General features: G+C 52.8%; 1 protein-coding gene across 3 annotated transcripts in view; it reads left to right on the forward strand.

The window, feature by feature from the left end:
* The window catches only part of VWA5B1 (von Willebrand factor A domain containing 5B1), a 63,791-nt gene extending 54,622 nt beyond the window's left edge, over nt 1-9,169 (forward strand). For 2 of the 3 annotated variants that reach the window (XM_088790311.1, XM_088790312.1), the window contains exons 19-22: nt 607-681; nt 1,317-1,386; nt 1,930-2,047; nt 3,531-9,169. In XM_088790311.1, the coding sequence (XP_088646437.1) occupies nt 607-681; nt 1,317-1,386; nt 1,930-2,047; nt 3,531-4,037 (770 nt within the window). In that variant the 3' untranslated portion in view covers nt 4,038-9,169. The remainder of the gene's footprint in view (nt 1-606; nt 682-1,316; nt 1,387-1,929; nt 2,048-3,530) is intronic. The other variant, XM_088790313.1, reaches the window with a different exon arrangement.
* Nucleotides 9,170-24,928: the final 15,759 nt, after the last annotated feature.

Raw genomic sequence — 24,928 nt, forward strand, 5'->3', positions numbered from 1 at the left:
CATCCCGATTACACATTTTGAACAAACTATGTGCAATTATTACCCCCATTTTACAGATGGGGAAATTGAGGCTCAGAGCCCTCTGACAAGTCGGTGCCATGTTCTGGTTCCTCCTGGAGAGCTGGCATGAGCCCCTCCTCAGTGAGGCACAGACCTGGTGAGCACATGCCCGCCTCTCCCCCTACCCCCAACTCCCACCCTCGACCCCTGACCTCCTCCTGTCTGTGATGGGTTTATAGCTCAGGGCTTTCTTGAGCACTTACCACGAGCCAGGTACAAGCACTATCTGTGTATTATCTCATTTAATTCTTACAACAACACTGAGAGAGAAATACTATTATTTGCAATCAAAACTTAGGAAGGAAGTAACTTTCCTAGGGTCACACAGCTAGTCAATGGGGACATTGGGATTGGAACCCAGGCATGTCTGACTTATGGTGGTGCAATTGTGGTATCTTTGGAAGATGAAGGCCCATCCAAGGTCAGGGGATGGAACCCCTGACCTTGCTCTCCCAGCCCACCCTCAGGTCCTATGAATTCAGACCATCACTCTCCTTTGGGGACAGAAAGGAGAGGTCAGGTCTCACTGGTTTTCCTCTGTCGTAGATGTGGAGGAAAGCCCCACTGCGCTCTCCACTGAGACCGTGTCCCCAGGTTACAAGATGTACGCTGCTTCTGAAGGTAAGTGGATGGCCGGCTGGCTCTCTCCTTAGTGTAGGTAGTGATAGTGATGGATCCTTGGGCCAGGAGAGTGTCTTGGCCCAACAAAGTCCTCAGTGGCTCATTTATCCCTCAAAACGGATCCTTGCAACATAAATAAGAATAGTCCTGATTTAAAGACAAGGAAACTGAGATTCAGAGAGGTGCAGTGACTTGCCCAAGGTCACACAGGAAGTCAGTGACAGAGCCAGGCCTGGAACAGGCCTCCCAATTCCCAGCCGAGGGACCATTTACCCCCTCACTCTGCCTGGAATCCTCCTGCAATGTGCCAGGGAAGGAAACTCAATGTCCCCACTCAGCGATGAGGGGGATGGATGTGAAGCTGTCACTGTCCCCACAGGTAACCTTCCAGAAGATGCCAGGGGCCACCAGCCAAGGAAACTTGGAGGCCTGTTTCTTACATGTGGACCCACATATTTCACTGCTCCCCATTCCGACTGGGTCCGAAACAGCCCTGCAGCCTAATGATTACCTCAGACCCCTAGGGATGTAGGCAGGACCCTGCCCCTGTCTGGGCCTCTGCTTCCCCGGCTGGGCAGTGAGCAGTTGGACAGGGTCCTCTGTTAGCCCCCAGCTGTCATTCTGTGACTCTCCAGGTCCCCTGCACAGTCTGGCCACCAATACCCTTTCTTCCTTGAAGGCCTCCGAGACCCTCTTTGGAACCAGGTACGTAGGATTTCCACTGAGGGTACACTCTACCACCACCCGTTTTCCCGGGGCTGTCCTGGCTTGAAAGGCCAAAGGCAGACATCCCCTGACATTGAGACAAAAACGAAAACGTGAACTCTGACAAGAAGGGCCCCCTACCCAGGGCTATCACTGTCTCCCGGGTGTCCCACTGCTGAAACCTACCCCTGCCCCCCATGTGGCGCCTCTCCCACATGTCTGTGGTCTCTTCGCAAATGCAGCCCCCCTGGGAGGGCACTCGGGCCACTGGGCTGAACAAGAATATGCTATCAAAGGAGTGTCATAAAAAGTACACCAGACTGGCTTCGTCCAGGTTGCTACTAACTGACTGAGGGACTCGGGGGAAATGCACCTGCTTGTGCCTCAGTTTCCCCAGGTGTCAAATGGGAGGTTGGAAGAGGCCACCTGTCAGCTCCCTTCTGGCCTGACTTTCAGAGGCTGCTGAGTGGGCACTGAGGGTTGGATGACCGGGGACACCCCCCGGGTGGCTGTGGCCACTCTTGCCTGGCTCCACCCACACAGGCTGAATCTCAGAAAGTCCAGGCTCCTGACACGAGCAGCCAGGGGCTTCCTGCGCAAGCCGCTGACCAAAGCTCCAGAGTCGACACCCGGGAGCCGGAGCTTCGACTACGTCCCGCTGGTGAGTGCCCCAGACCCATCACTGCACAGGGGGCCTTCCTGTGAGCCCCACCCCACCCCAGCTTCCCGCAAAGGGTGAAAGACCTAGACCAAGTCATCAGCAGGGCAGAGGGGTTTGCACGAGTCCTTTGCGCGTTGCCAGAAACCAGCACCAGCATCATGAAAATTCTTTGCCATCTGCCATCTTCACTTTAAAAATTCATGGGAATTTTGCATTCTACTCTGACATCGATGTGTGTCTGTTTTGCAATCCATAAAAATAAGCCTTGAAATGACTCACAGGTGAGTAAAATGAACACCTCAGCGACAGGCTCCGTGTTTAACAAGAGGCTCCGCAGACGCGCTAGCATCCTGTGGCAGGGTGAGAAACCCAGGTCTGCAGTGGGCGTCTCTGGATTAGGGAGCAAGGGAGCATGGCCCTGCCACATCCAGGGCCCAGTAGGGCTTGGGGATCAGAGGGTGCAGAAGGAGGACACAGTTTAAGCTTCACTGCACAGCTCTAGGCCCTGCACACCCACGTACGCAGTACCTTTCCAAATACCCTGGGCAACACAGCACTGTGCATGCATTCACTCCACAGGGATTTGTTGAGCCATGTGCAGCACTAGACCCTGGGAGACAACCTTGAACTAGATGGACATAGTCCCTGAGCTCATGGCACTGTGTCTAGGGGGGGACAGAGAAAGAACAAGGCTATTATGATCCATGGGTGCTGATAGGAGAAGTTTGGTGGGAGAGACCGGAGGCAGGACACATACTCCAGGTTTGCAGTCAGGGAGGAATGAAGCATGGCTTCCTGAAGAAGGTAATGGTTGAGCCAAGACCTGACGATGAGGAGTTGTGGCCAGCAGCCCAGAGAGGAGAGAGAGAGCTGGGTGGCTGCAGACTAGGGTTGAGGGGGAAGAGTCAAGACTGAACCAGTACTTTGGAAATCCTAGTTTGGACTTACTCTAAGAAATGTGCAGTCGCTGGACTGATGGCCTCCAAAGAGTGACATGATCTATGCCTTACAAAGACCCCTTAGGATGCAGGAAAGATGGACGGGGTGGGGCCAGGGGAGGAAAGCAGAGGCAGGGACACCACAAGGAGGCAGATGGTGGGTTGCAGAGATGTTTAGAAAGCAGACCTATTGGCACTTGGAAAGTGATTGGCGTGGAGGGCAGAAGAGGAAGGGGAATTGCCCAGAGCCTGCTGGATGGCAATGGAAGGTGCCCCTGGTCAAGCTGGGCCCCCCTGTCCAGAACAAGAGGCAGATTTGAAGTGAAGAGGTTGCTTTGGGCTTGGGGAGTGATCAGTTTCAAATGTCTGCAGGGTAAAGAATGGTGCTGCTCAGTTGGCTTGGGTGCACCCCAGGTCCCCCAAGGAGGCAAAGCGGGCCGGAGGGAATGAATGGGTGGGCTGTGTGGACCTAGACTTTTGCATGGCCTGGGGCTCCACAGGCTAAAAAGTCTGAGGCCCACTGAGGGGCTCCCCCACACACACAGGTATCTCTGCAGCTGGCTTCCGGAGCCTTCCTGCTCAACCAAGCCTTCTGTGAGGCCATCCACATCCCCATGGACAAGCTCAAGTGGACCTCGCCCTTCTCCTGCCACCGAGTGTCCCTCACTACCCGCCAGCCTGAGTCTAAGACCCCCTGTCCCCAGCTGTGCACCAGCCCCTCCCCTGAGCACCCCTCCTGTGACACCTTCTCCCCCGAGCCTGTGGCAGAGGGCAGGCCCAGCTGGGAGCTCAGGGCTGTGACAGAACACACAGGGAAGCTGTGGGCCACAGTGGTGGCACTGGCGTGGCTGGAGCACAGCTCGGCCTCCTACTTCATCGAGTGGGAGCTTGTGGCTGCCAAGGCCAACTGGTGGCTGGAGCAGCAGGAAGTGCCCGAGGGCCGCACACGGGGCACGCTCAAGGCTGCTGCCCTCCAGCTGTTCATTCTCCTGCGACACTGGGATGAAAACCTGGAGTTCAATATGCTCTGCTATAACCCGAATTACGTGTAGTAGGGGAGAAGGAGGCTGGGGTAGGGTAGGAGAGGGAGGGGACCGTTTGGGCCTGGTGGGGAGAACTGTGGAAGCTGTAGCCAATACACTGGTTGCTAAAAAGAGTGCTGGACTGGCAATCACAAGGCCTGAATTCAATCCCAATGTTGCTACCACCGAGCTGTGCAACTTTAGGCCAGCTCATGCCCCTCTCTGGGCTTCAGTTTCCCCACCTGTAAAACCAGTGGGTGAAGTGAAGGAGTTGGACTAGATCTCTAGAAGGTTCCAAGCTTCCTTTCTGCCCAGACATACAGGCAGCTATGGGGTTTACTGCCACTCGGGGGTGGGAAGAGAATACAACTTAAACCTGAGTTCTCCCTGGAGGGGGACCAAATATAAGGGTGGATGGGTGAACCCAAAGACCGCAAGTAACGGGAGACCACCTCTGCCTGCTGCATTGTGGGACAGGTACTTGTCTTCATGGTGACAGTCCAGGACTCCTAAATCCGACTTACAAACCCACTGGAGAACCATCCTTCCCAACACTTTACAAAAGAGTTACCCAGGGGCCTTTTCTTTGGGCTTGAAAGCCCTTTGTCTATTTTAATATTGGTTTGCAAACTATTTGTGACTTCCTGTCTAAGAAGCAGAGGTGGGCAAGATGAGGGGAGACAGCCTGCCAGCTGAAGTGTTAGAATTAAGCCGCAGTCTGTACAAACAACAGTCCCAAAAGGATAGATGTGGTCACAGAAGTCAGTGGAGAAACCAGACAACACCTTAAAAAATTTACACACTTTAGGAATGGCGTAACGCAGACTCTATCCACTTGTGCTGAGGGGCTAGAGAGGCACCCTGTGCCAGCTGCATTCTAGGCCAGTGGGGGCCCTGTCTAGCCATGCCACACTGTGGGGGAAAGAGGCCTTCTTTGCAACAGAGAACCATGCTTGGCTGCAGTGCATGGGGGGCAGCAGTTTCAACCAGGAGACATGACTTATTCAGTGAAATGAAAGACTCTTGAAGCTTCAAGGCAGAGAGGCCCTGGGGAGTTCCCTCTCTCAGGCCCACCACGTGATGCCACATTGTGACGTCTCTGTTGCAGCCTTAGATTCCATTCTGGCTGCTGCCTAATCATCTCTGCCTCTCATACTCCTCTGGAGATGAGACTGGACCTCACCAAGGAAGCCCACCAGCTTGGCACCCCAGACTGAATCCACACACGCCGTACACCCCACCTCTCCAAAGCCTTAACCCCTCCCATAAAGTGGTCCCGTTGGGTCCCACAGCCCTGGTGCCAAGCCCCCACAGACTTCCCCCTTCCGAGAGATCTGGGGGGACCCAGGCATCAAAGTGACCTGTGGAGGACTTGTGGGCTGTGGCACAAGTCCCAGCCTCACGAAGACTCGAGAAATGCCAAGTCTTCTGCAGGAGCTGAGGGAGAGAGGAGATGGAGCAGAACACCCGCTGGGTATGGAGACCAGGCAGCCCCAACAACGTGTGCTCCCCTGTCCACTACACAGCCCACCCCTCCATGCAGGGCCCTGCCCTGCCCTCCTGCTGTGCGGCAGAGTCTCCCAGGGGGGGCTCTCTGCACCAGCCCCTCTGAGGCTCTCACAAAAACCTGGAGATCCATCTCCAAGGGAGGGGAAGGGGCTGGAGACCTAATATAAAATCCTATCAGCTGCTCAGCTGACTCTTCTGTTCTCACCCTCTGGGCAGGAACCCAGCCAGTCAATCACCAACACCATGGCCGCACGACCCAGGTAGGACAGGATGCCAGTAGGAGGTGTCGGCTCCCCACGAGGGATAACAGCTTTAGGCTCTCTTGTTCAAAGCCTTGAGCAGGTATGAGGACAGCCTTGTCATTTCCCTGCACACCTCCTCCCCCCCAAAATAACACGTCTGCAGCTATGCATCCAGCAGCCCCAGCTTCAGGGTAAGGAGGGAAGGGCGTGGCATCCCCTTCTTGGCCTACCATTCATGGAAATAGTGTCAGGCTGAGAGTTGGAACACCGGGCCCTAGTTTGGGCAAGTGGCATGCCTTCTCTTGGTGCCCGGGAGCTGGGGGCTTCTCCCTGCTCTGACTTTCCCAGATTCTCTGCCTCTGAGCTGTGTTCCTTTCAGTGACCATGGATTTGCTCTAATTGTCTGGGTGACCTTGACCAAGTCACGTATGCTCTCTGAGCCTCTTTCCTCCTCTAACAACCACATTGAACTGGGCTGGCCAGCCTCCTGATTGACCCGACTCTGGGTCTCCAGACCGAGAGTGACAGGGTGGTCAAGGTGGCCCAGCACCTGCCCACTGTGGAACGAGACACCTGAAAGGAGTAACCGAGAAACCCAGCAAGGCTGTGTGTCCACCCTCGTCTCCAGGGAACATACCCAGACCCTGCCCCAGCAGCAGCTGCTGGGGCGCTGGACAACATTGACGTACAAACCGATGGCTGACCTCTGCCCTCCCGGGCTCCCCTGCCCAGACCCAAAGGTGCAGAGGAACAAGTCCTCATTGATTTCAAATAACCCAAGGGCTTTGGGGGACATCTGGACAAGAGACAATTTTTAAAGAACTTCAGTGCTATTGCAATGGCACATGGTATCAGGAATCTGCCCCCAGGATTGTCAAGCAGGGGACTTAAGGGACTAGCTTTAAGGAAAAGATAAGAAGCTTAGGTACTTAGCACATGCATCAAAGCGAAAGTGGTTCCAAAGGTTCTCAAGTAGGTGAAACATCGTCCCTGCCAATGGGATTAATTTGGATTCTTCTGGAGTCGTTAAACTAGCCCTTGCTTTCTAGGTCATGCAAAGGGAATGTTGTGCCCAGCCTGGCTGAAAAATTAGTGGCACTGTCCAAGGAAGCCGGGCCTTTAGTGGGAAGAACAGAGATCCTAGAGCTGGGGGAATTTAAGTGGGGGTCTAACCACCACCACCACCACTGTGCTGTGTGACTTTTGGCAAGTTGCTTGCTTTCTCTGGGCACATTTCATCTTTTGTAGAATGATGAGGTTACACTAGATCAGCATTTCCAAAACTATTCCTTGGTTAGTGTGTGAATTAGCAATTCATGAGAAGTTATCCTGTGGGCAAATATGTTGGGGAAACACTAGGAAAACAGATTTCTTTAGGTCAGGATGACCTGGTCCCAAGAATATGTGAATGTGTATTGTCAGTCTCCAATGAGGTCATTCAGAAGGTCTTCTCTCCCCAGGTTATTCAGTCTGGAAAATGCTGGTCTAGATCTTCCTTAGGGTTCTTCGGGTACTGACCTTCAAAATGCTTTTAGTGAGAGCCTACTATGTGCCAGGCATACTGGGGTAGCACAGTGAACACATCAGATCCTTTTTGGAGCTCAGTGAGAAGCGTGTAAAGAATGTCTGCTCCACGAACCACCTCCCCACTCTCTGGAGTTCCAGGTGCATGTGTCTTGACTGGCCACATCCCCAACCTGTGGTCCTGCCACCCGGGGGCGTGGCCTCAGACCAGCACTGTCCAGGCACCATTCGCGCTAATGACCAGCCGCCTGAGCTCTCTGACACTCAGTGACGGTGTGAGGAAAGCTGACCACAGAAGCACCTGGTACTGTGCAGCCAGAGTGGAGGCAGCATGGGACTCTGGCAGGAGCTCCTGCTGGGGGTCCCCTTGTCCAGGTGGAGCAGGGGAGCCCCTGCAAGTAAGCACCCCATGGCTCCGGCCTCCTGCCACACGCACAGACAGAGTCCTCTAAGGAGCTAAGGAGACCATCTCCAGATCCCAGGCAAAGTGCGCCCCACACTTAGGAAGACTTACACTGGACTTGTAAATCAGCAGCGCCCGTCTCCAGCTGGTACTTGTGTTTTCCCAAACTGTCCCCTGCCTGTGGACAAAACAAATGTCATTACTGTTCCCCACTGCTGTGACTAATGAATGGCATTCCAAGACTAGCTGCTGGTGGGCTTTCACCTGCTCCTCAGGCATTTGAGAAAGCAAGGGTTCTTCATCTTCCTGTCCAGCTGGTTCACCTGGAACAGCTGTCACAAAAGGCTTCTGGAAATTTCTTCTGAATCCTGACTTGCCCCCTGGCGGTCCCCACTCTTATTTGAAGGCTTTTCTCCCTCTCTCGGCTACTGTTCCCCTTCTCTATTCCTCGGCAGGGACTCCCAAAGAGAGGAAGTGGGGAAAGGGGTCTCCCTGGATCTGTGTGCTGCCCACCCTTAGCAGCTGGCTGCCCCCTCCCTCTACCTGGCTGGAACCTGTGGGACACTCCTGCGCCTGCCATTGTGAGGTCCAAAGGCTGCCTCTCACTATTGCATATTGGAACACCTCCAAGTGGTCCCCAGATACGACTGCCTTCCCCATCCTTAGTGGCCTGGGAAGGAAAAGAGAAGGGCATTGCTACCCCAAGAACGGGCTGTGTGTTCACTGCCACGGCATTTGGGAGATCTTTTTTGCCTCACCAATCTAGCAGGGACTAGAGAAATCAACAGAAAAAGAATGGGTGCATTCCTGAGCTGTAGCACGCTCCACAGTGCCAGTATAAAAATAACCAGGGCAGGGGCGTGTGTGGCATCTTGCAGCTGGGTAATCTGACAGGTACAGGTCCCTCCTGAGGTTAGGAGCTGGGCGGTATCCCTGGGCTCCCTGACCCCTGTGCTCGCCTGGCCCCCAGCCTGGTGACCTTGGCCTCTCAACAGCACTGTCTCCTAGGTTACCTGACCAGGTGGGATTGCTCCTGTTCATGCTGCAAACCTCCTTGGCTCAGAGCCAGCTGTCTTGAGCTTACAGCCGCTTCCCAAGGCAAAGCGCCTGTCTCAATGTGGTCAACTGTGGTGACACACGGTGTAGCTTCACTATTTGCCCAGGTGGCTTTGGCTCAAATGGCATGGCTGGTGCTTGTCCCCCTCAGAGCCTCAAGTGCCTATAACGTGTTGTCCCAGCCCCTTGCCTGCTCACCCCTAAGGTCCCCACAGTGCCTGTGACACTTGTTCTTGGATACATGTCACCTTTTTGCCTGGTAGACGCTATAGAACTCCTGCACACCCGCTGTCTAATGTCCGCCCATGATTAGCAAATCACACTCTGGGGCTGTAGGAGTGTGTCTGTTCTCAAAGGAATGGCTTGTCTGTGAATGGTGGCTACTGTCCCCTGATAGGCTTCTAGCTCATAAACACTGTTGAACCTGATGTGACAAACTTATACTTGTGTCTGCTCTTCTGTTCTCCAACTCGACACTCGACTTTCAAACTAGTGGTTCAGCGATCTCTTTGCCTCGGTGTGGTCACATCTGTCTTGGCTTGGGTTCCCCCAGGGTGACCAACTGTCCCAGTTTGCCTGGGACTGAGGAGGGGAGGTCCCAGGATGTGGGACTTTGCATTTTAAAATTGGGGCAATCCTGGGGAATTGGGACAAGCTGGTCATAGTTGTTCCCCCCAGAAGCAGAGCCTGGCATAAGGACTCAGTGCAAATAGTGTGTGTGATCCCAGGAAGTGCAACAGTGACAGCAATGGCACCAAGAAAGGGAATGTTACGAAGCAGGTTACCGCTGTGGGTGTGGACCTTCCTCCCACCGGGGAACTCTGGGAAGCAGTGCAGATTCACAGGGAAGGAATGGGGGACGGATGCATCCCTTCTGCTCAATCATTGGGTGAGGGTCACTGCCAGGGGCATGATCTCCGTGGCACTTCGGGGCTGCCATAGGCACACAGGCTGAGCTGACTTCTGCAGTTAGAGAAAGCGGCCAGGCAGAGGCACACCTGCAGGCAGGTGTCTGGCCCATGGAAACCGGCCTGAAATGAGCGGAGAGGATACCACAAAGCCCGGACGGCGCCTGCTACAGTGTCTCTACAGAGCTGCTTCCACATGTCAGAGTTTCCTCAGAAGTATTGAGTGATCACAAAATATACTTACTTGAAAATCATCATCAGCCACCATTTTGTCATGGAATCCACGCAGACTGGCCCCAAAATCAAACACAAGGCTCACAGAGACATTGTTGAACAGCTTTCCTTGTTTCCTCCAAAGCAAGCATCCGTTTGCAGCCTTCAGGGAGAACAGGGGACTAACATCGGAATTCCCAATAGGCCAAAAACATTGCTGCAATGTGCTACCAGCCCCTAATAGGAATAATTTGAGGAGCCAATAGGCTGGGACTCAAAAGGTCACAGTGAATGAATGTTCCCAGGCATGGCCCTCAAGGATGATGTTCTGTTGGTTAATGAGCTTTCACTGAGATAGACAAGCCTTCTCTCTGACCCCCGCCCCCCACCACAACTCTTAGCTGCTGGTGGACCTGAAGTCCGTTTAGCAGCTCACTGACTTCTATGAGCCAGACACTACTTCCACCTTTGTAAGAAGCTTGCTTCTTTATTGTAATACACGGTCTCAGCTCCGGCTCCCCAAACAAGAATGCAGGATATGGTAAGGCCAAAAAAGAACACCTACGGAGCCATAGATAGGGGAGTCATACCGCTATATTCTCGCTGGCGGCTGGTTGAGACACAAAAGCAAACATCCGCCAGTACCTCAACGAGGGGTCTTCCTGTACCCCAGTCTCGCTGGCGGCCCGGTGAGACACAGGAAGTAGATCAACATGATCTGCAGTCCTCAATCCCCTTGCTAACTGCAATCCACGGCTTGCTAGCATAGCCTCGGCAGTTATATACAAAACAATAGTGGCGAATAGCCAACTGGTTACAGCTGATGACCATCTGATCACAGCTGATGGCCACCTACTACCACAGCCAGCACCTTTCCATGTGAGGCCGAAAGCCTGGCAACTGCTCTCTGGGACTCCATCCCGAGCCAGACACTACTTCTACCTTTGTAAGAAATTCATTTATTTATTCTGTTCTCCCATCATGCATCTGATAAAAGCCAGGTGTGTGTGTGTGTGTGTGTGTGTGTGTGTGTGTGTGTGTGTGTGCGTGCGTGTGTGTGTCCTGCTAGAATGACAATGAGGGTCTCCTAGCCCCTCACACTATGAAAAACATGCTCAGAAAAGCAGGGACTCAGGGCCCCTGGGTTCTCTTGGAGAACTCTCTAGGAGAGAATCAAGTGAGCCCAGTGGTTTGGGTCTCCTGGTCTCCTGGGCTCTCCTGTGGTTGCCAGTCCCTTCCGAGGCACTGCTGGCCCCCTGGGAAACCTGAGCTCTCTTAGGCTCAATTAATCTTTATCCTGGTCTGAAATGGGGAGAAAATACTGAGTCCCAGCCTGGCTCTGCCAAGCTCTCTTGTTCTGCCACCAGCAGCAGTTGCCCTCATTCCCATCTGAGCAGCACCTGGAATCTCCCACCCATGAATCCTTCCTGGCAGCATCCAGACCACCCACCCAAAGTCCAGCCACCCCAAATCCAGGGTTGAAGCAAGAAAGGGACACATCCTCCACAATATAATGAGACAAAAGTAATCTTCTGGGAGGCGTCCTCTCCCAGCTTTGGGTGGGGAGGGGCCCTGGAGACTCAGGATGGTGGTCTCCCAGCTCCGGAGCCCCCCAATAATATCTGGAGGGAGAGGAGATGTCTGTGATGGCTCCCTTAGCCACCCCCAAGCAGAACTAACCATCCCCTACACTACTCTCAAGCTCCAAGGTCCTCCAGGTTGCAGATATGGACCCTCCCAGGCACTGACCCAGTTCCTTTCTATCCTTCATTCCTGGCTTCAGAATCTGGGGCTTCCCCAGAGCAGGACCCCAGGGGCTGTTTGCACAAATGCCTGGGCACGCAGAGCCTGCGGTGCAGTTCTGATATTGTCCAGCAGAGGGCGCGGTGGGCATGCATTGCCTTCCGAGCCCAGGGCCTGCTTAGACAACCTTTGGGAAAAGAGGAGCAGCAGGGATGAAGAGAAGCTTTAGAAGCTATTCCTGTCTCCTGTCAACAGTCTTTTCTCTCTGCTAAAAGTGGGTGATGCATGATGGCTAGTCAGCCCACTGAAAGGCTGTGCCGGTCACACGTTCACCTGTCAGTCCCGGCACTGGGCTAGCTCACCTGGGACCAGAAAGGTGACTGCTTAATCCTTCCTTCTTGCTCTTCCCACTTCCTCCTCTTCTCCACTAGCTCCCACCCCCCTCCGTGCCTTCTCCAAACCCATTTTACTCAGGAAACCTTCCCAGGCCTCCTCTCAGCAGCAGCTTCTTATGGGAGATTTGATTCGTGTGTGTACGTGTTCTCCATCTCCCCATCGCACTGGGGGCTCCCGATCAAATGTGCAGGTCTCTCCCAAGGCACAGATCTTATCTCCTCCATCAGACCAGAGGTTTTCCCAAATAGGGCTCTGTCTCCTCCATCGGACTGTGCACCCTTTGAGGCAGCTCTTACGTAGCTTCAGTAGCACCTGTGTTCGGACTCTCTCCACAGACAGTGACCAGTTTGGGGACAGCCCTCCTCCCCACTCCCACGAGGTGGGGATCCGAGATGCCTCAAAGCCCCATGAGCTTTGCACACTGGCCAAAAGAAAGATGGGATTTGATCAGGCAAAAGACTACCACTTTGGGAAGGAGAAACAGGAAGGTGGCAGGTGAGACTTACAAGGGACTGAAGACAGCAGACCCTCTTGTCCGCTGCCTATGGTTCCCCTGCCTCTGCAGGCTCTGCACTCCATCAGCACTGTCACCCAAGAGCTGGCCAGCCCTCATCACTGCTCACTGGGCTGTTTATTACAAGCCCGCCCTATTCTCTCTACCTCCAACTTGGCTCCTTAGAGTCCAGCTTGTGCAATGAAGCCGGAGGAAGCCTTCTGAAACACCTGCAGTGGCTCCCCGCTGCCTGTGCAGGGAAAGTCCATACTCTCGTCCTGACATGCAAGAGCCATCATCATTTCTCTCAGCCCGGATTTTTGGTCTCATTTCTTTCCCTTCTGGCATGTTACAATCAAGGTTCATTCGTGCAAGAACTAGGAATTGTGTTACTTTACCAAATGCTGGGCCCTGTTCTAGACTGGGGATACAACAAAACATGAAACCAAGTCTCTGCCTGTCTTAGCTTGCTAGGGCTGCCATAACAAAGTACCAGCGACCAGGCGCTTAAACAACAGAAATGTGTTGTCTCCCAGCTCTGGAGGCCAGAAGGCCAAGATCAGGGTGTCGGCAGGGTTGGTTCCTTCCAAGGACCATGAGGGAAGATCTGTTCCAGGCCTCTCGCCTAGCTCTGGTGGTTCCTTGATTTGTGGCAGCGTAACTCCAATCTCCCACGGCATTCTCCCAGTATATGTGTCTGTCTTCAAATTTCCCCCTCTTATAAAGATACCAGTCACACTGGATCAGGTTAAAATGACCTCACTTTCACTTGATGATGTCTGCAAAGATCCTATCTCTCAATATGGTCATATTCAGAGGTATTAGGGGTTGGGACTACACAATTAAAACCTCTAACGCTGTGCTCATAGGACTAATGTTCTAGTAGAGAGACAGAGAAGAATCACAAAATCAAGGGAATATGTATTAGGGTGAGAGGTGATCGGGCAGCAAAATGAAGCCATTTTAGGGGGAAGGGAACAACAGCATGGAGAAGATGCTGTTTATCCTAGGGCAGTTAGAAAAGACCCCTGAGCGAGTAACACAGGAGCAGAGACTGGATTCTGCTTGTTCCCCAAGCAAACTGTCCATCTCTTTGCCATGTTTTCTCTGGCCATGATGGATGTTTACCAAGAGCAAACTCCTTCAAAGCTCAGTGTGGCGTCTACCGCCTCCGGGAAGCCTTCCCTGACTTACAGCCTGGGGTAGACTCGACCTCTCCCACAGACCTTTGTACTCTAGGTAAGGACTGTTATAAGCACTTCTCAGTGGTAGTTCAAAGCTGTGTGACCTGAGAGCAGAGCCTGGGCCTCAATCATTTCTAGGCCCTCAGCCATGCTTGGAACGTCCTAGATGCTCAGTAAATGTACGCTGAAGTGCAATGTTAGATGGTGACCCAATCATTCTATCTTTAGTGAAAATAATCAGAAGTTATGATCTTGGGAGTCCTAAATGTTAGACATGAGTCTAAGGTCTTTCCATTGATTCACCTCATTTGTTCCTCACAACTCTGTGAAGTATCATTTTGGTGTTAGAGACGAGGAAACCGGAGTTCAGAGACATTAAGTAATCTGCTCAAGGTCACCCAGCTAGAAACTAGTGGGGGCAGGATTCAAACCTGGGTCTGCTTAATTCTCAGGCCAGGTCTCTTAACTTCAAGACATTCATTCATTCTATCTAAATTCACCTGACATCTACTGTGTGCTGGGTACAAGGCCAGGCTAACTGGATCAATTACTGGGAGGGGAAGAGGGAAAGGGGGGCAGGAGGGGAGGGGAAATAGGGTAATATTTGTTCCTGAGCTTTCCGTTTTCCCCCCTGTTAGAGGAAGAACTGCTCTTCCATGCTCAGCTGTGGGGACTGAAGACTCACTGTCCTCTTGCCCACTAAGTCCCCTTCTCCCCACACCATCCCCACAAGGCAAATATAGTCCAGCTCTTCCTGTGCCTCCCAGGAAGGCATCCAGGGACTAAGAAACAGGAGGAGACTCAGTGACAAATTCTCCTGCCCTTCCCTGCTCATCACATGCACTCACTTGGGCCCATAGTCTTTGCCTTTTCTCCACTGTGTTTTCCTTGTTACCTTCTCCTACTTCTGCCCCAAGGAGGGGCAGCAGCAGATGGCCCTGGCCTGGGGGACCCAAGTCCCAGCTGCTCCTACTGTGGGCAGTCTCAAGATGTCAGGGCTAGAATGGGTGCTTAGAAACTTCCAAATGTGCTCCCCACCCCAGCTTACAGATGGGGATACTGAGGCCCAGGGAGGGAAAGGGCCTGGACTAAGGTCACTCAGGTCCCCGAAAACCTGCCCTCATTACATGTACAGACCCCACGTTAGAGCTACTGTAAGGCAATGTCTTCTGAAAGGCCCCTGTGAAAATATGTGTGTAGGGGTGAGGGCCAGAGGCAGGGAACTTCAGAGGGGCAGTACCCACAAGCTAGACACTTAGGCTGGGGGAAGTTGGGTCCTAGGGCCGCAGAGGGCACTAGGGGGGAGGGGAGCAGGAGTTGGAAGGAAGGCGGGGGCACACAGAAAACATATCTTGCCGCCGCCTCCCCACACACACCCATTTTGCAGTAAAATTCAGATTCCCTGATGCTGAAATAAGAAGACGGGGCAAGAGGGGAGAGGGGCCGTCCACACTTCCCAACAATCATTCACTGAAGACACAGGTCATTTCAGATGCATAGACTGTGTGCCCTGGATAAGTCCTTTCCCCTCTCTGGGCCCCCGTTTGCCCATTTATTAAATAGGGGAGGTGAATTGAATAACTGCCAAGGTTCCCTCCAACTCTGAGTTTGGTGAGTTTTAACATTCTGATTCCAGAACACTCCAGGGTAAATGGGGATTTCCCCCACCCCATCCTCAGCCCCCAGGAGGTTGTGTTAGCTCTCGTGGAGACATGGACTCTTCCCTTGGGCCATCAGGCTCCCGGCATTCAGATGGCAGCGTCTAACATGGCTGCATGTGGTCCAGGGTAAAGGCATGAGCTCTGGGACCCCAAAAGGTGCAGAACGGACAGCAACCACCAAGCAGGCAGCTCGCCTGGATTCCATTCCAGAAAGCTCCTAGGCCACCACAACACTGTCCCTCGGGGCCAGAGGCCTGATGAAATTACAACCACCATCAATCAGAGGTTTGGCCCTCGGTAGTGGAAAAAGCATGAGTTTCTGGGCTGGCCTCTCCATCCAGCCTCTGCCTGTCACTAGCTGGGTGAGTCACTTGGCTTCCCTGATCCAGTTTGCCCATCTGGACTATCCCCACACCCACCTCACTGGTGTTGCCAGTTAAAAACGCACGTGGCCCAGCGTGATCACTTGGAAGAGGGATCTTAGAGGACCTGCTCCAAGACCTTTCAGTAGTTCATTATGGGGGGGCCAAGGGGGCGGCAGGGCCCAGTTCCCTGGGTTATTAAGCTGCAATTCCCAGCCAGAAGAGAACTTTCAGAGTGACACCAACAAATCCTGAGAGTCCGGAGACACGCTAGCCACAGTACCAGTAATAAAATTAAATGAATAAATGTCCCAAGTTAACCCATTCTGGAAACCGAGGCTGCCGCCTGGGTTGCAGCTGTGCTAACGCAGGGATGGGGGTGGGTCCCAGGCAAGATAGGGGAGGCCGCCACCTGGCCGTGGGCAGAAGCCCGCCTGCAGGACCCCTCTGCTGGCTCTCTCCAGCCTCCGTCTCCCTCTGCTTTGGCCCAGCTGTATTTTCTGTTCTCTTGATCTGCTTCTCTCTCCCAATCAGCGGCCTCTGCCTTTGTCTCCTTTCTCCAGGCGTGCCCATCCAGAGAGTCTCTTTCGGTCTGTTCCCCCACCCCCACCCCACCCCACCCCACCCGGCGCTCCCCTTCCTACAAACTCCGACCAGCACCCTCCCCTGTCCCTGAGCTCCCTGACTCCAAACACAGCGGAACCACATCTGTCCTTAACCCAAAATTCTGCCAATTAAACCGCTCCCTCTGGCTCCCGCGGCTGCTGACGTGGGGAGAAGCAGGCGAGCGAGGCCGCCGCCCACGCGGGTGAGGTGGCGGGAGGCGACCGCACCCTCCCGGGGCAGGCGGTTGTCGTTCTGTCCGCCCACAGCCAGGCGAGCCGCGAGAGGCCCAAGCGCAGCGGGTGGGAACCTCACTCCCGCTGGGCCTCGTGCTCAGTGTTCCCCACACGTTCCAAGACCCCCACCAGGCTTCCCTGCACCGCCCCTCTCACTGGGGGCCCTGCTCCCAGCGCCGAAACTCCAAACTGCGCTCCTGGCGTGTCTCTCGAGCCCTAGCTCCGCGACCCCCATCCCGCTCTCCCTGCAGCCCAACCTGCCCACTGTGCGCTCCCAGCGCTCTCCGTGCCTCGACCGCGCGCTCCCTGCGCCCGCACTCGCAGGGCCACCCGCGCTCCCAGCGCCCTAGGCGCGTGGGGTCCTCGGTTTCGCGGCTCAGAGCCGAGGGGCTCCGCCGCCACGCAGGCGCAGGCGTGGGAACCCGGAGGGGGCACTTAAGAGCTATTAGCCCGCGCACTGTTGGCATGGATACCTTAATAAATAATAGTCTGAAAAGCATGTAAATAAATATTAGAGCGCATTACGCGGGCAGGAGGCGCGACACGGGACCCGCGAGCTGGTTCAAGTCGCCAAGAGATTGGCAAGTGCCCGCGGCTGCCGGGAGACTCCCCGCGCCCCAGGGTCTGAGCTGGGAGGAGTGGGGGAAGAGGCCCCGAGAAGGAGCCCAGGGGAGAGAGAGACAGAGAAAAACACAGGCAGCGATAGGAAAAGGATAAAAAGGTCAGGTGGGGAGGCGGAGGGAGAGGGAATAAGCCCTCGGATGGGTGTAAGAACAGAAGGAGGGGAGCAGAAGAGACAGGATCAGGTGCCCGGGGTTACAGAGGCCAGAGTTCCCTCCTTCCTGCTGACACGGTCTTCCTCGATTCTCCTCCTGCCTCTGATTGCTTCTCAGTCTTCCTTGCTGGCCCCTCCTCACCCCAAGCTCAGCCCGCGGGGCCTTTTCTCACCTGTCCTCATTCACTGAATGAACACATCCAATCTGATGCTTTACATGCCATCCATGTGTGGAGCTGGTACAGAGACACTCCAGCCACATCTGTCTCCTCTGGACCACAGACTAGCACCTGTCTGGGAGGACGAAGACCCTAACATGCCGGGAACCAAACACCTGCCCTCCTCCTGAAGCCTGTTTCACCCACAGTCTTCCCAGGTCAGCAAGGGGCAGCTCCCTCCTTCTGGTTATTGAAGCCAAAAATCCTAGAATCATTCTTGCCGCCTGTCTCACACCTCATACCCACCCATCAGGGAATCCTGTTCTCTCTACCTTGACAATGTTTCTGGAATCCTTCCCTTACTCACAGCTCCATGGCCTCCGTGTCAGCCTAAGCACCCGTGACTTCTCACCTGGGTTGTTGCAACAGCGCACTGGGCAGCCCCACCCCGAACCCCACCTTCACAGATATAAAAACACAACTCGGATTAGGCCACTCCTCTGCTCAAATGTTTCATTCAGAGGAAAAGCCAACATCCTTAAAATGGCCCACCAGGCCCTCGCAATTTACCCTCCACCCCTCCAATTTGGCTGAAGTCGTCCCCCATTTCTCTCCATTCCCCACTCTTCTCTGGCCATCCCGGCCTGCTCACTGTACCTCAGACACACCAAGCTTGTTCCTGTGAAGGCTTTTGCACTAGCTGCTCCCTCTTTTTGGTACATTATTCCCTCACCCATCACCTCCTTCAGGTTTTTGTTCCAGTGTCCATGAGGCAACCATGGCCATCTTATTAAAACTTGAATTTCTCTCACCCCACCCAAAAGAAGACCTCTTCATCCCTATCACCCTGTTTTCTAGTTCTCCACTGCATCAGCCCCTTACTAATAAGCTACATACCTTTCCTATTGTGTTCATGGTCCCTCTCTCTCCCAAAGAGAAAGTCAGCTCCATGAAAGCATGGATTTTGTCCGCCTGCCCCGCCCCTGCCCCTGAAATGCTGGAGCTCCAGCACTGAGAATTGTGCCAGGAACATAAAAGACACTCAAAAATATTTGAAGGAAGGGATGGTAGTTGGTTGGAGGGAAAGAAGGGGAATAAGAGGAGAGAGAGTCCCAAGAGGCGGGATCCGCCTGGGTAGAGGCAGGTGGCATGGGCAAGCCTCACAGGGCAGGGAGTACTTGGAAGGGTCTGACTGGTGGGAGCTTGGAGTGGCCTTGGGACTGGGGTGTGTGAGTAACTCCTTCACCAGCCTGGTGCCCATGCCAAAGGAGTAGGGGGGTGCAGCAGCCCCATCTCAGCCGAGACCCCAACCCTGTGGCAAAGAGCACCAGCTCCACCTTAGGCCCCAGCTTGGCGTTGGACCCCAGGGCTGCAAGCAGTACTGCATGGGTAGGCCCCTGGTAACAGCCACAGTAATTACTGGTTGTATGCGATTAGGGGATAATTATGCTTAATAAGTCCAAAAGTAATTACCATGCAGGCTGCTTGCTGCTTTGGAAAACAGAGGCCCCCGGTGGGCAGGAGCCAGGGAATTGAGAAGAGGGAGAGTGGGCATCAAGGAACATCAGAAGTGCTAGTCCATATCTCCAGCTGATGCCTGAATCCTCTCAGTGGCACCCCCACCAGGGGCTTGCTCACCTCCAGTGATGAGGAGCTCAGTGTCACACAGGCAGCTCCTTGCATTACTGGAAGTCTGCACATACAATTTTGTACACAATTTCGGCTATTCTTGGACATACTGTAACCTCTTCACTTCCTCACTCAACATATAGCATGTGTATAGACACAGAACTAAAGTATCATTTGTCAAAGGAGTGAAGTTTGTCATCGTATGTATTGTCACTGGCTCTTATTGACTCACGTCCCTGAGACAGCTTTTCCCGTTAGTCCCACTGCACAGGTGAAGAGACTGAACCTCTAGAAGGCCAAGCTCATAGGACTGGTGAATGGCAGAGTCAGAACGCATATTTCAGTCTGTCTGACGCCAAAATTCATGTGCCTAACACCTAAGCTTTACTGCTTCCCCCTGAGGCCACACAGAGCCAACCCAATCCATCCTCCCAGAAACTAACCCACGTCCCCCTGAGTCTCTTCTTTTCTACTCTAGATAGAAGCAGTGGCTGGATTCATTGCACCGTGCCCAGGAGGCCATGTGCTACAATGAAAAGGATACCTGGTTCTTTCCATTGGTTCTGCTGCCAATTACCTTGTGGCCTTAAGAAGTTGCTTGACCCCTTTGGGTCTCCATTTTCCCATGTGTGCAAAGTGGGTAAAGGGGCTCCCTGTTTGTCATCTTTGGTTCTGCCCCCTCAGGCCAACCAGAAGACGCGAGCAGCTCCAGGCCCACACTGGTCCAAGGTTCCACACCAGGGGCCTGGGAAAACTCAGTGACCTTCTCCAACCCCATGTGACAGTTTCCTTCCTCTGAATTAGACTGCCTTTTAGAGGTGCCTCAAGAAAATGCCTTAGAAGGGCCAGTGGCCAACACTCTGCTCTGGACACACAACCCTGCTTTTCCATGACCTCAAATATCCACCTTCAATTTCAGTCTTAAAACTTGATTCCCGGAAAGAGGGAGAGAAACAGAAGTTTGCAGGACGTCAAGGGTATCATATTAAAACACAAACACCCTCCTTCAGTTTCTGCCATCATCTGAGTCGAGGTTCATTTAGATGGTTACAATAATAAGTTACGGTGTTTTATAGCAGGATACTGATGTCCATTTTCTCACATGATCCGTGCATCAACCTGCTGAAGCATAGGTAGTGCTGTCCATATTTTACACATTAGGCAATTGAGGCCCAGGAAGTGGACGCAACTTGTCCAAGATCACATGGGTAGGAAAAGGCAGAACCAGGCTTTGCACCCGGGTCTGACTCCAAAGCCTATGTTTGAGATCGTGGCTCTACACCTCCTCATAGCATCCAAGCCAGCTGCCCTACATCTAGTAAATCAGAGAAGAGGATGGTGCAGGCAGAAAGGGTCAAACCCACCATCCCCCAAAGCATTGGAGCCCATCCCACGGGCATCTTTCTTGTTAGAATGTCCCATGCAACTATTTCTCCACTGGGGATTTTCCTGGGGGTCCCAGAGGGCAAAAGAAGTATCTGGGAGAGTACATACCACAATAGAGCATCTCTTCTATGCCTGGAGCAGGGCAGCGTGGGAACAGAGAGTATGTGCACATAATAAAAGCACTGCAGCATCTTAAATCGCCAGACCTGCAGGCCAAGGCAAAGAATGGTGTGAACTTCAGAGGGCCACAGATATGGAATCATAAGGAAACATGTATCCTCAAGCTCCCAGAGTGGAAAAAAAATTGCTACTGCTGTAAAACTAATAAACTGCCAACAGCCCATAAAATCTGCTCCATTAATATGAAACACCTAAAATTATTTATTTATTTTTCTGTGAAAGTATCAAAATCACATACTTTTTTCAGAATGTAATGTCCCTAAAAAAACAAGGATCCATGGGAGAGGTGGGCTAGAGTTGTGATACACAAATGCTCCTCAAAGGTAGTGGCGTCCCAAACCACCCCTTGGAAGACTTTCAAAAGCACAGAAGCTAGGCACTGGCCACAGGAGATTTTGGTTCAGTGGGTGAGAGGAAAGGCCTGGGGAGTCACAGTTTGACGGACTCTCCCCGGGAGATTCTGCAACAGCTTTTCCAGCCAAGTCTGGGGTTGGGGACCACTGCCCAGGCATCACTCATGTTTCAGCACCAGGGACAGGGGCACAGGCGTTGGCTCTCTCAAAAGGGACTGCAGGGGGAATTTGGCTTTTACTTTTCTTACTGGGGAGAGAAGAGTGGAAACGTCTCACCTCCTCCCTCTTCCTGGTTGGGAGGAAAGCATACATTCTTTGTGGCCACTGTAACTCTAGCCTTGCAGGTCATGAAAAGCCAGCGATCGGGGGAGGGACTCACATGGGTCTCAAAGATGAGGGACATTCCTTCCCCACCCCATAAAACAACCTCCTGCTTTCCCTTGACAGTGAGGGAAAAGAGAGGAGGGAAGTGAAAGAGTCCTTGGCTGGGAGTCCAGTGAATCAGTCTAGAGTCTTCCCCCAGCCAACTGTATGGCCGTGACCGAGCCACTTCCCCTTTCTGGACCTGTTGTGACATTTCCTGGGCCCTGTGGCTGGTAGGGCACGGCGGGGGTTTGACCTCAGATCTTTTGGATGACTCAGATAATGCTTCCCCCGCCCCCACCTCACTCATCGTGGTCTGGAAACGGTGAATAACCCCAAACCAGCATTTCTCCACCTATGACCCTCAAAAGTGGCCTTGTCCTAAGAGATAGGTGTTTCATGCCTACAAAGAAGGAAGGGAGAGTATTATTATGGTAAAAATAAGTTTGAAAATTACAAAGGTAACTGAAGTCCAACAGATCTTTTTGCTGTAGGACTTCTGGGTCTTCTCATGTGCTGTTGTGTGCTGATTATTTCCAAGACGGTGGGCAAGAAGTACTCAGTGTTTCTCCAACTTCCTCTCCTGGCACACCTATAGGAATGGCGAAGTTATATATGACATGTCACGTGCTCTTCCAAGATCTTTCCATTTTATAGCATTTAATCTTCATACAACCTATGAAGCAGGTACTATTATTATTACCATTTTGCAGAAAGGGAAACTGAGACACAGAGGGGTTAAGTACTTACCCAAGGTCACATAGCTAGTGTGATGCAGAGCGGGGATTTGAACCCAGACAGAAAGGGCTCCGCAGTCTGCTTTAACCACATCACTGAACTGCATCCCCCACCTTGAGGGCCTGGAGGTTCATAGGCCACAGGTGGGGAGATGCTGTGCTAGATGCCTGACTATTTAGCTTTGGAAAATTCTAGCAATAGGTTTTCCTTTTCAATTTTGTTTGCTTTGGGCTGATGTTTAGATTCCCTGAGCAAATGCTGGCAGACCCAGTTGGTGGCTGGAAGGCAGAAAGACCCCAGTGTGGTTTTGTGTATTTGTTTGTTTATAAAATAAGATTGGCTTTGCTGTACGTGAGGCTGAGAACTGCTGTGTTTCTTGTCACCTGATGGGGGACAGGAGAAAAGAGAGAAGAGGAGAGTGGCTGGAGGAAGGAGGGAAGGAGAAGAGAGGAGGCCAAAGAGGGAGGAAGAGAGAGACAGAGGAGAAAGAAGGAAGGCAAGAGAGAAGGAAGGAAAGAAGGAAAGAGCATAGAGAAGGAAGAGAAGAGAGAGACTTGGAGTGCGGAAGAGGGAGGTGGATACGGAGGGGAGAAAAGAAAGGGGAACAGAGAAAGAACTGAGGAAAGCAGGAAGCTAAAACCTCCTTCCCTCAGCTTCTGGACCCTGGGGTCTTGTCCCCAAGCCCACTTCCTCCCAGGCTCCCACTGTCCCCCATTCTCTTCCTCCACAGCCTCAGCCTAGGACAGGCCCCTATCTGGATAGGGCTCAGAGGACACGTGGGGAGCAGGATGTAGAGTTGGTCCTGCCTTTGAGCCCCAGGAATATATCTTAGGAGCCTGCTTTCCTTGGAACGCCCATTCTGGGCCTAACCCTCTCTCTCCAGGTACTTTTCTGTGCTGTTTTCCCCGGAACAAACTGACACCTGTCACCCACCACTGCCATCACCATCACCACCAGTAACCTCTGCTGCCTGTTTTCTCCCTGGAACTTCAAAAGGGCCTGACAAGGCTTCTCTCCAGCGGCTCGTCCCTGCTTAGGCAGCTCAGTCTGCTCCAGGACTTAGCTGCGCCTTCCAGTATTAAAAACAAACCTGAAACATGGATCCTGACTCCCTTTCCAGGGAGCCTCAGCGCCAAACTGGAGCATCTCTGGTGACAGTCCCCGCTGAGGGCCCAGCCGTAGGGCTTCCTTCAGGGCATCAGGGTGATGTCATTGTCCTGGCAGAGACACCAGCAGACTCCACCTCCATCCAGGTCAGCCCTCGCCCCAGCCTTAGGCCTCTCACAGCCCAAGTCTGCACTCCCAGCACCTCTGGGAGGAAATTTGGGGCCAATGTTTCCATGGCAACATGGTACCAGCAATTGTTATTCAGGGTATAGAATTATATGACCTGGAATCAAAAACGAGAAGCAGCTCCTGTTGTGGAAAGAGCAATGGACTGGGAGTCAGGAGGCCTACATCTGGCAGCAACAAAGTTACTAACAAGCAGAGTGACCGTGGCAAGTTCCCTGCCCTTGCTGGGACTCAGCTGCCCCACCTGCCAGATGCACACTTGTGTGACTGTGGGGGAGGTTGGATGAGATAATCCCCAAGATCCTTGAATCAGTGGGTGCCTGATACAGGGTAGCTAGGTGACGACACGAAGGTCCCCTCAACACCCACCCACCAGCTCCTGAGAGAGGGTGAAGAAACAGTCTAAAAGGTATCATCAAAAGCTCTGTTTGACGCCTAACTCCCATGGCCAGAAATGTGTTAATCCAAAGGACATTGGTCTCCCTTAGAAAGAACCACACTCGTTGGGGTAGACGTCCAGGAACCCACGGACCTCTTCCCATCTACCCATCCACAAGCAGCCCTTCCTTTGGTCCAATAATTCTGCTTCTAGAAATCTCTGCTCAGGATATCACCTGAAGTATAGAAAATGATGGAATGCAAAGAAATGTGTCACAGGGTTGCTTATAATGGGGAAAATATGGAGTCCATCCAAACCTCTAAGTGCCGGGGAATAGCTAAGGAAATGAGGGTTCACATCCCCCAACAAGAATGCTGTGACAGGGGGCCGGCCGGTGACTCAGGCGGTTGGAGCTCCGTGCTCCTAACTCCAAAGGCTGCCGGTTGGATTCCCACATGGGCCAGTGGGCTCTCAACCACAAGGTTGCCGGTTCCACTCCCGCAAGGGATGATGAGCTGTGCCCCCTGCAACTAACAACGGCAACTGGACCTGGAGCTGAGCTGCGCCCTCCACAACTAAGATTGAAAGGATAACAACTTGACTTGGAAAAAAGGCTTGGAAGTACACACTGTTCCCCAATAAAGTCCTGTTCCCCTTCCCCAATAAAATCCTAAAAAAAAAAAAAAAAAAAAAAAAAAGAATGCTATGACAGCCATGAGCAATTATACCTACTGAGAGTTTTTACTCTCATAGGAAACTGCTTATGTTCTAATGTTATGCAGGCAAAACAAGATGCCCAGCAGTGTGTGCTGTGTGAATTTGTTTAAGGGCATAGAAAAAACATATTTGGTTTAGGGAAAATTCTGTTTTCTTTTTTAAACTCTACTTCCCCAAATCTCTACAGCTGGCATGTATTATTATAGTCTGGACAGATGAATAAATCATTTTTTTCAAGTGGACCTGACAGGAACATTAACAGGGTTTGACAGTCCTTGACTGACACTCTCTAGCCATGGACTTCTTGATTTCCTTGACCTGTCCATGCTGTGGGTTCCAACATGGGATGATGATGATGCTTATGCTAGAGGCTACTGTGAAGTCGGATGAAACGGCCATAGAGCACCTAGCACAGGA

The sequence above is a fragment of the Rhinolophus sinicus genome, chromosome 14, assembly GCF_057876585.1.
Source record: "Rhinolophus sinicus isolate RSI-liver-muscle chromosome 14, RSI-T2T, whole genome shotgun sequence".
Taxonomy (NCBI): Eukaryota; Metazoa; Chordata; class Mammalia; order Chiroptera; family Rhinolophidae; genus Rhinolophus; species Rhinolophus sinicus.